The 10,679-nt window shown below is 36.4% G+C and overlaps 1 protein-coding gene across 1 annotated transcript; it reads right to left on the bottom strand.

Moving 5' to 3' along the window:
- Positions 1-9,293: 9,293 nt before the first annotated feature.
- Positions 9,294-10,232, bottom strand: LOC132020740 (olfactory receptor 2AP1-like). Its single transcript, XM_059404891.1, has one exon. It carries the CDS (start codon positions 10,230-10,232, stop codon positions 9,294-9,296), a length of 939 nt encoding a protein of 312 aa, XP_059260874.1.
- Between the last annotated feature and the right edge of the window lie 447 nt (positions 10,233-10,679).

Genomic DNA, 10,679 nt, shown 5'->3' with positions numbered 1-10,679 from the left:
CTCTCACTGCTAGGATAAATGAGGCAGAAGAAAGAATTAGTGATATAGAAAAACAAATGACAGAGAATAAAGAAGCTGAGCAAAAGAGGGACAAACAGCTACTGGACCACGAGGGGAGAATTCGCGAGATAAGTGACACCACAATATGAAACAACATTAGAATAATTGGGTTTCCAGAAGAAGAAGAAAGAGAGAGGGGAGCAGAAGGTATATTGGAGAGAAATATTGCAGAGAATTTCCCTAATATGGCAAAGGGAACAAGCATCAAAATCCAGGAGGTGCAGAGAACCACCCTCATTATCAGCAAGAATAGGTCCATACCCCGTCACCTAATAGTAAAATATACAAGTCTTAATGACAAAGAAAAAATCCTGAAAGCAACCTGGGAAAAGAAGGCTGTAACATACAATGGTAAAAATATTAGATTGGCAGCAGACTTATCCAAAGAGACCTGGCAGACCAGAAAGAGGTGGCATGATATTTTCAGAGCACTAAACGAGAAAAACATGCAGTCAAGAATACTATATCCAGCTAGACTATCATTGAAAATAGAAGGAGAGATTAAAAGCTTCCAGGACAAACAAAAACTGAAAGAATTTGCAAACACCCAACCAGCTCTACAGGAAATATTGAAAGGGGTCCTCTAAGTAAAGAGAGAGCCTAAAAGAAGTAGATCAGAAAGGAACAGAGGCAATATACAGTAACAGTCATTTTACAGGCAATACAATTGCACTAAATTCATATCTCTCAATAGTTACCCTGAATGTTAATGGGCTAAATGCCCCAGTCAAAAGACACACGGTATCCAAATGGATAAAAAAGAAAAAATCTACATATTGCCTATAAGAAACGCATTTTAGGCCCGAGGACACATCCAGATTTAAGGTGAGGGGGTGGAAAACAATTTACCATGCTAATGGACATCAGAAGAAACCTGGGGTGGCAATCCTTATATCAGATCAATTAGATTTTAAGCCAAAGACTATAATAAGAGATGAGGAAGGACACTATATCATACTCAAAGGGTCTGTCCATCAAGAAGATCTAACAATTTTAAATGTCTATGCCCCCAACGTGGGAGCAGCCAACTATATAAACCAATTAATAACAAAATCAAAGAAACACATCAACAATAATACAATAATAGTAGGGGACTTTAACACTCCCCTCACTGAAATGGACAGATCATCCAAGCAAAAAAGCAAGAAAGGCCTTAAAGGACACTCTGGAAATAAAGGCCTTAAACGACACACTGGACAAGATGGACATCACAGATATATTCCAAACATTTCATCCCAAAACAATAGACTACACATTCTTCTCTAGTGCACATGGAACATTCTCCAGAATAGACCACATCCTCCGTCCTAAATCAGGTCTCAGCTGGTTTCAAATACTGGGAACATTCCCTGCATATTTTCAGACTACAATGCTCTGAAGCTGGAACTCAATCACAAGAGGAAATTTGGAAAGAACCCAAATACATGGAGACTAAACAGCATCCTTCTGAAGAATGAATGGGTCAACCAGGAAATGAAAGAAGAATTTAAAAAAATCATGGAAACAAATACTGATGAGAACACAATGGTTCAAATCTTTGGAACACAGCAAAGACACTCCCCTCCTGAGAGGAAAATATATAGTGGTACAAGCCTTTCTCAAGAAACAAGAAAGGTCTCAGGTACACAATCTAACCCTACACCTAAAGGAGCTGGAGAAAGAACAAGAAAGAAAACCTAAACCGAGCAGGATAAGAGAAATCATGAAGATCAGAGCAAAAATCAATGAAATAGAAACCAAAAAACAATAGAACAAATTAACGAAACTGGAGCTGGTTCTTTGAAAGAATAAATAAGATTGATAAACTCCTGGCCAGACTTATCAAAAAGAAAGGAGAAATGACCCAAATAAATAAAATCATGAATGAAAGAGGAGAGATCACAACTAACACCAAAGAAACGCAAACAATTATAAGAACATACTATGAGCAACTTTACACCAACAAATTTGACAATCTGGAAGAAATGGATGCATTCCTAGAGACGTATAAACTACCACCACTGAACCAGAAAGCCTGAACAGACCCATAACCAGTAAGGAGATTGAAACAGTCATCAAAATTCTCCAAAGAGGGGCGCCTTGGCGGCTCAGCGTTTAAGCCTCTGCCTTCATCTCAGGTCACGATCTCAGGGTCCTGGGATCAAGCCCCACATCTGGCTCTCTGTTCAGCGGGAGCCTGCTTCCCTCTCTCTCTCTCTCTCTCTGACTGCTTCTGTGCCTACTTGTGATCTCTGTCTGTCAAATAAATAAATAAAATATTAAAAAAAAAATCTCCAAAGAAACAAAAGCCCGGGGCAAGATGGCTTCCTGGGAGAATTCTAACAAACATTTAAAGAAGAACTAATTCCTATTCTCCTGAAACTGTTCCAAAAAACAGAAATGGAAGGAAAACTTCCAAACTCATTTTATGAGGCCAGCATCACCTTGATCCCAAAACCAGACAAGGATCCCATCAAAAAAGAGAACTACAAACCAATACCCATGATGAACACAGATGCAAAAATTCTCACAAAAATACTAGCCAATAGGATTCAACAGTACATTAAAAGGATCATTCACCATGACCAAGTGGGATTTATTCCAGGGCTGCAAGGTTGGTTCAACATCCAAAAATGAATCAATGTGATACAACAAATTAATAAAAGAAAGAAAAAGAACCATATGATACTCTCCATAGATGCTGAAAAAGTATTTGACAAAGTACAGTATCCCTTCTTGATCAAAACTCTTCAAAGGGTAGGGATAGAGGGCACATACCTCAATATTATCAAAGCCATCTATGAAAAAATGACTGCAAATATCATTCTCAATGGAGAAAAACTGAAAGCTTTTCTGCTAAGGTCAGGAACATGGCAGGAATGTCCATTATCACCACTGCTATTCAACATAGTACTAGAAGTCCTAGCCTCAGCAATCAGACAACAAAAGGAAATTAAAGGCATCCAAATTGGCAAAGAAGAAGTCAAATTATCACTCTTCACAAATTATATGACACTATATGTGGAAAACCCAAAAGACTCCACTCCAAAACTGCTAGAACTTGTACAGAACTTCAGTAAAGTGTCAGGATATAAAATCAATACACAGAAATCAGCTGCATTTCTCTACACCCACAACAAGACAGAAGAAAGAGAAGCTAAGGAGTCAATCCCATTTATAATTGCACGCAAAACTATAAGATACCTAGGAATAAACCTAACCAAAGAGACAAAGAATCTATACTCAGAGAACTATAAAGTACTCATGAAAGAAATTGAGGACGACACAAAGAAATGGAAAAATATTTCATGCTCCTGGATTGGGAGAATAAATATTGTGAAAATGTCTATGCTACCTAAAGCAATTTACACATTTAATGCAATTCCTATCAAAATACCATCCATTTTTTTCAAAGAAATGGAACAAAAAATCCTAAAATTTATATGGAATCAGAAAAGACCTCGAATAGCAAAAGGAATATTGAAAAAGAAAGCCAAAGTTAGTGGCATCACAGTTCCGGACTTCGAGCTCTATTACAAAGCTGTCATCTTCAAGACAGCATGGCACTGGCCCAAAAACAGACACATAGATCAATGGAACAGAATAGAGACCCCAGAAATAGACCCTCAACTCTATGGTCAATTAATCTTCGAGAAAGCAGGAAAGTATGTCCAATGGATAAAAGACAGTCTCTTCAATAAATGGTGTTGAGTAAATTGGACAGCCACATGCAGAAAAATGAAATTGGACCATTTTCTTACACCACACATGAAAATAGACTCAAAATGGATGAAGGAGCTCAATGTGAGAAAGGAATCCATCAAAACCCTTGAGGAGAACAAAGGCAGAAACCTCTTCGACCTCAGCCGCAGCAACATCTTCCTAGGAACAACGCCAAAGGCAAGGGAAGCAAGGGCAAAAATTAACACTCTTGGGTATTTACCCCAAAGATACAGATGTAGTGAAAAGAAGGGCCATATGTACCCCAATCTTTATAGCAGCAATGTCCATGGTTGCCAAACTATCGAAGAACCAAGATGCCCTTCAACGGATGAATGGATAAGGAAAATGTGGTTCATATACACTATGGAGTATTATGCCTCCATCAGAAAGGATGAATACCCAACTTTTGTAGCAAGATGGACCGGACTGGAAGAGAGGATGCTGAGTGAAATAAGTCAAGCAGAGAGAGTCAATTATCATATGTTTTCACTTATTTTTGGATCATAACAAATATCATGGAGGACAAGGGGTGTTAGAGAGGAGAAGGGAGTTGGGGTAAATTGGAAGGGGAGGTGAATCATGAGAGACTATTGTCTCTGAAAAACAATCTGAGGGGTTTGAAGTAGCAAGGTGGGTGGGAGTTCGGGGTACCAGGTGGTGGGTATTATAGAGGGCACAGATTGCATGAAGCACTGGGTGTGGGGAAAAAATAATGAATACTGTTATGCTGAAAATAAATAAATAAATTAAAAAAAAATAACTATTGGGATTTCATCAAGATCAAAAGCTTTTGCACAGCAAAGGAAACAGTTAACAAAACCAAAAGACAACTGACAGAATGGGAGAAGATATATGCAAATGACATATCAGATAAAGGGCTAGTGTCCAAAATCTATAAAGAACTTAGCAAACTCAACACCCAAAGAACAAATAATCCAATCAAGAAATGGGCAGAAGACATGAACAGACATTTCTGCAAAGAAGACATACAGATGGCCAACAGACACATGAAAAAGTGCTCCACATCACTTGGCATCAGGGAAATACAAATCAAAACCACAATGAGATATCATCTCACACCAGTAAGAATGGTTAAAATTATCAAGTCAGGAAATGACAGATGCTGGCGAGGGTGTGGAGAAAGGGGAACCCTCCTTCACTGTTGGTGGGAATGCAAGCTGGTGCAACCACTCTGGAAAACAGCATGGAGGTTCCTCAAAATGTTGAAAATAGAACTGCCCTATGACCCAGCAATTGCACTACTGGATATTTACCCTAAAGATACAAACGTAGTGATCCAAAGGGGCACGTGCACCCGAATGTTTATAGCAGCAATGTCCACAATAGCCAAACTATGGAAAGAACCTAGATGTCCATCAACAGATGAATGGATCAAGAAGAGGTGGTATATATACACAATGGAATACTATGCAGCCATCAAAAGAAATGAAATCTTGCCATGTGCGACAACATGGATGGAACTAGAGGGTATCATGCTTAGTGAAATTAGTCAAGCGGAGAAAGACAACTATCATATGATCTCCCTAATATGAGGAAGTGGTGATGCAACATGGGGGCTTAAGTGGGTAGGAGAAGAATAAATGAAACAAGTTGGGATTGGGAGGGAGACAAACCGTAAGTGACTCTTAATCTCACAAAACAAATTGAGGGTTGCTGGGGGGAGGGGAGTTGGGAGAAGGGGTTGGGATTATGGACATTGGGGAGGGTATGTGCTTTGGTGAGTGCTGTGAAGTGTGTAAACCTGGCAATTCACAGACCTGTACCCCTGTGGATAAAAATATATGTTTAAAAAATAATAATAAATAATAAAAATATAAAATTGATAAATAAATAAACAAAAATCAATGATGTAAAAAATGTAGTTTTTCAAATTGGCTTTTTTCACTTAGTGACATGCACATAAGTTTCCTCTGTCTTTTCATCTCTTGATGAAAATCTATTTTTAGAGATATCATAGTTTATCCATTGACCTTCTAAAGGGTATCTTAGCTGCTTTTACGTTTGGGTAATTATGAATAAAACTCCTATAATGATATGTGTGCAGGTTTTGTGTGGACATGTTTCCATTTCCTTTGGGCAAATACCAAGATGGGTGATTGCTGGATTGTATGGTAAGAGTATATTTAATTTTGTAAGAAATCATCAAACTGTCTTCCAAAGTTGCAGTACCATTTTGTATTCTACCAGCAACAAATGAGTTTCTTTTGCTCCACGTTCATGAACATTGGGTGTTGTCATGTTCCAGAATGCACCATTTTAATATGTATGCAGTGATTTCTCCTTTTCCTTTTAATTTACATTTCAGTGATTATACATGATGTTGATCATCTTCTCATGTGCTTAATTGCCATCTTTATATCATCATGGGTAATGGGAGTGTCTGGATCTTTGGCCAATTTTTTAATCTTGTTGCTCATTTCCACATTGTTGAATTCTAAGAGTTTTTGTGTATTTGAGTTGACAACATTTTTAAATTGTTTTCTCATTGTCTCCCAGTGTGGCTTGTCCTCTCATTATCTTTTGCAGAGCAGAAGTTCTTAATTTTAATGAACTCCAGCTTATCCATTATTTCTTTCATAGATTATGCCTTTGGTGTTGTATCTAAAAGATCACTGCTAAACCCAGTCATCTGGGTTTTCTCTATGCTATCTTGAGAAGTTTTAAAGTTTTGTCTTGTACATATAGGACCACCCTCCATTTTGAGTTCATTTTTGTGGTCAATATAAAATCTGTGTCTAACTTGGGCAGAATCACATGAGGAAGAACTGAAACCTGGGTTAGCTCTTGGTGCCTCTGATCTCAGGTTTACTGGTATCCTATAAAAGCTTGGGAACTTTGCCATGGAGCTAAACATAGATAACGGATCTGGAGTTGAAGAAAATGAAAAAGATGCAGGTGTAAAGGGAAGAATTACCAACAAAATAAACCCAGCTGTCTCCTACCAACAAAATAAACCAGCAAATGAACAATCTGTGAGCTACAAAATGGTTTCTGCTTTACTGCATTCTCCAAATATCCCAAATAATCTCTCTGGTGGCCCACTGTAACAGGAAACAAACAGGGAAGGGAAATCCTAGAAAAATAACTCAGCCTGGCCAAGTTGAAACATTAAAGCCTGGCCAAGTTGAAATATTAAAAGCCTCCAGAGATATATTGCCAGAATGCCTAAAGAAACTTTTTGAAGTTCATTATTTTGATTTTGGTAATGGTTTCAGTGGTGTGTACATGTATCAAATCTCAAATTATAAACTTTATTGGATGTACTTTGTTGTGCATAAATTGTAAGTTGCATAAAATTGTAAAAATAAATAAAGAAATGGGCACCTGGGTGGCTCAGTGGGTTAAGCCGCTGCCTTCTGCTCAGGTCATGATCTCAGGGTCCTGGGATTGAGTCCCGCATCGGGCTCTCTGCTCAGCAGGGAGCCTGCTTCCTCCTCTCTCTCTCTGCCTGCCTCTCTGCCTACTTGTGATCTCTCTGTGTCAAATAAATAAAATCTTAAAAAAAAAATAAAAAATAAATAAAGAAAGAAAGAAAGAAAGAAAGAAACAAGACAAAGAAAAGCAAAACAAAACAGCCTGAACTCAAATTCAGATTCTAATTAATTTAAGAGATGCAATTATTACTTCCTCTTATTCCTCTGGATATTATGATTCCTCTACCTGATTGACTTTTTTTTTTTTTAACTATCCTCTGCAGATTCTCAACTACTTCAGCACAATATTCCTAGATTTTTGCTTGGTTGGTGTGTTGATTTACTTTTGTATTTTAATTGAACCAGGGATTAATGGAATTTTATCTGTTTTAAAAATAATTACTTCTGGCAAATAGTGTTCAGCTACATATTATTGTTTGATTGTCTTTTCAAATTGAACAACCACCATAATCTGACTTAATGTTTTGGGGGACTATGATTGATGTACTACTGATGATGTAGAAAACAAATAATCAAGGGAACTAATGAGTCAGTTACCCGTCAATCTAAAAAACTAAAGAAGTATCAAAGTTACTCACTTGTTAACATCAGCTATGTGTCTGGCCTGTAGGTGTTTTTACTGATGAAATTATGACAAGGTGTATATGACTTAACAAGTTCTACATTTTCAATCATCTTTCTCCTCCATGGTTTCCCAGGGTTCTCTTTTAGTATCTCTGCAACTTAGTAGATTTTGCATTATTAGACGGATGAGTAAAGACTTCAAGAGTGCAAACTTAACTATATGCTTTAATGAAAGTTTGTTAATATCTCTAGGACTCAATTTTCTTCATCTATATATTGAAGAGATTGAAGTAGAAACATCTCTAGCTTCTTTATTTTCTTTTTGGCTTCTTTACATTTTAAAATTACCCATACTATGCGTCTGGCTCATGCTTCCTGAAAAATTAATATGGACAAAAAGTGTTCAGGAAATATCAGGTTGTGATGCACATGCTGCCTGAGGATATTAGATTATCAAAATTTAAAGTTTGGGGCACCTGGTGGCTCAGTGGGTTAAGCCTTTGCTTTCGGCTCAGGTCATGGTTTCAGGGTCCTGGGATTGAGCCCTGCATTGGGCTCTCTGCTCGGCAGGGGGCCTGCTTCCTCCTCTCCCTCTGCTTGCCTCTCTGCCTACTTGTGATCTCTATCAAATAAATAAATAAAATATTTAAAAAAAATTAAAGTTTAGTATGAAATTTAGGGAAAACATGATTTAAGCTTATAAAACTATTAACACCGTAGATACTATTAATATAGCTTTATTCCATATGCTTCTAAAAGAGAACCAGAACAATGACTAGGCACAACACTAAATTTGTATGCATTTACTATAATGATATAGTGCTAATTAACCTAAATTAGAATCATTCCTTTACCTCTTTCCTGGATTCACTTGAGGTTAAAGTGTGTATAAATCATTATTAATCATTTTCCTATCAGTTAGAAAACAAACATATATTGATTTTCCCTTCTTCAGAATTTTCTTTATCTCAAACTTTGAGTAGCCTAAGTTCTAAGTAACTGATTATTGTGGAAACACTAAATTTAAATCTGAAAAATATAACTTGAAAATTAACTTTAATTCACTAATATATTATTTAAACTGTTATTAGCAAACTAAAGTAGATTTCCCTTGGGCGTTTATTTGATTATTCAATTACCAAATACAGAGATTGAATACTATATGGCAGTGGATAAGATAGGAAAAGCTCTGTTGTAAAAAACACACTATTAGAAGTCATATTCACAATTCTCCCAAATCTTTTCTTTAAAATAAGGTACAAATAAAGAAAAGTAGCACAAAAGTATAAGAGGACACACACACACATTTACCTTCTTACAGGCTTGTAAAATTTTAAGAAATACACTGATGGCACAACAGGTTTCATTAAATAAATAGTTTTACTGTTTTGGTGTTCAGTAAACAGTATTGATAATATATAATAACAAGCACTTTAATGTTATAATAATATACATCTAAAGTCCTTCAAACCTTTATTTATTATTTATTATTGTTATGAACCTCAGTTAGTTTCACCTTCTTGAAAACACTGTTATCTTGCTGACCATATCTTTGAAGGCTATTTTCACTTGCTTGTTCCTTAGGGTATAGATGAAAGGGTTCAACAGAGGAGCAACAGAGGTATTTAAGACAGCCACTCCCTTATTAAAAGTTTCTGCATCCTCAACAGAAGGATTTATGTACATAAAGATACAACTTCCATAAGAAAGTGAGACCACAATCATGTGAGAGAAACACGTAGAAAAAGCTTTTTTTCTTTGTTGAACCGAAGGGATTCTCAGAATTGTCCTGATTATGTACATGTAGGAAAGAATCACTAATACCAAGGTGAAGAGGAGGGTGATTCCAACAGAGATAAACTCTATCACTTCTATGAAATGTGTGTCTGAACAGGACAGATGCAACAACACAGTATAGTCACAGCAATAATGATTGATGACATTGGATGCACAGAAAGGCAGCTGGAGAGTCAATACATGTGGCACAATGACAACCAAAAAACCAGAGAACCAGGAACACAGGACGAGTTGAATGCAGAGTCTCCTGCTCATTATGGTTGTATAATGTAGGGGTTTACAAATGGCAACGTAGCGATCATAGGACATGGCAGCTAAAAGATAAAATTCAGTTGCTCCTAGAAGAATGGCAAAAAAGTACTGAGTGAAACAACCAGCAAAGGAGATAGTCTTATCTCCAGTTCCAATATTGACTAGCATTTTGGGGACAAAGACAGAGGTAAAAGATATTTCCAAAACAGAAAAATTCCGGAGGAAGAAATACATAGGAGTCTGGAGTCGATAATCCAGCAGGGTCAGAATGATGATGGTCAAATTTCCCATGATGCTTAAGACGTAAGTTAGCAGCAGAAAAAGGAAAAGCACAGCTTGAAGTTCAGCATCATTTGTCAGTCCAAGGAGAATGAATTCTACCACTGATGTCTGGTTTCTCATCACTAACTTCAGACAAATTAAGACAGAAAATAATAATGACATGAAGTGATTAACACATTTCCTTATTTTACTTTATAATTAACAAAGGCCTTGCTTCTTAGGAACATTTTCAATTGCTCTCACCATATTTTTCATTAATTTATCTTTTCCTTCCTAATCTTTTATTTTGTTTTTCCTCTAAGTTATTATGAATACATGTGCATACTCTGTATATGTGTATATATATTATATGTCATATGCATATAGACAAATCTAAAATAAATTTAGAGGGTAGATTTTATTTGATTAAATAGATTTCTTAAATCAGCCTTTTAACTCTCAATTTATTAGCAAATAAAGTAAATATAAATTAAGGTATGAACTACAGAATTAAAATTGAAATTGGTTGTTTTCTTCTTTTTGTTCTTTTATATTTTTTCTTCTTTCAATTTTTTTCATTTAGAATAA

Source organism: Mustela nigripes, chromosome 6 (assembly GCF_022355385.1).
Source record: "Mustela nigripes isolate SB6536 chromosome 6, MUSNIG.SB6536, whole genome shotgun sequence".
NCBI lineage: Eukaryota > Metazoa > Chordata > Mammalia > Carnivora > Mustelidae > Mustela > Mustela nigripes.
This window is presented reverse-complemented; position numbering and strand designations above follow the sequence as displayed.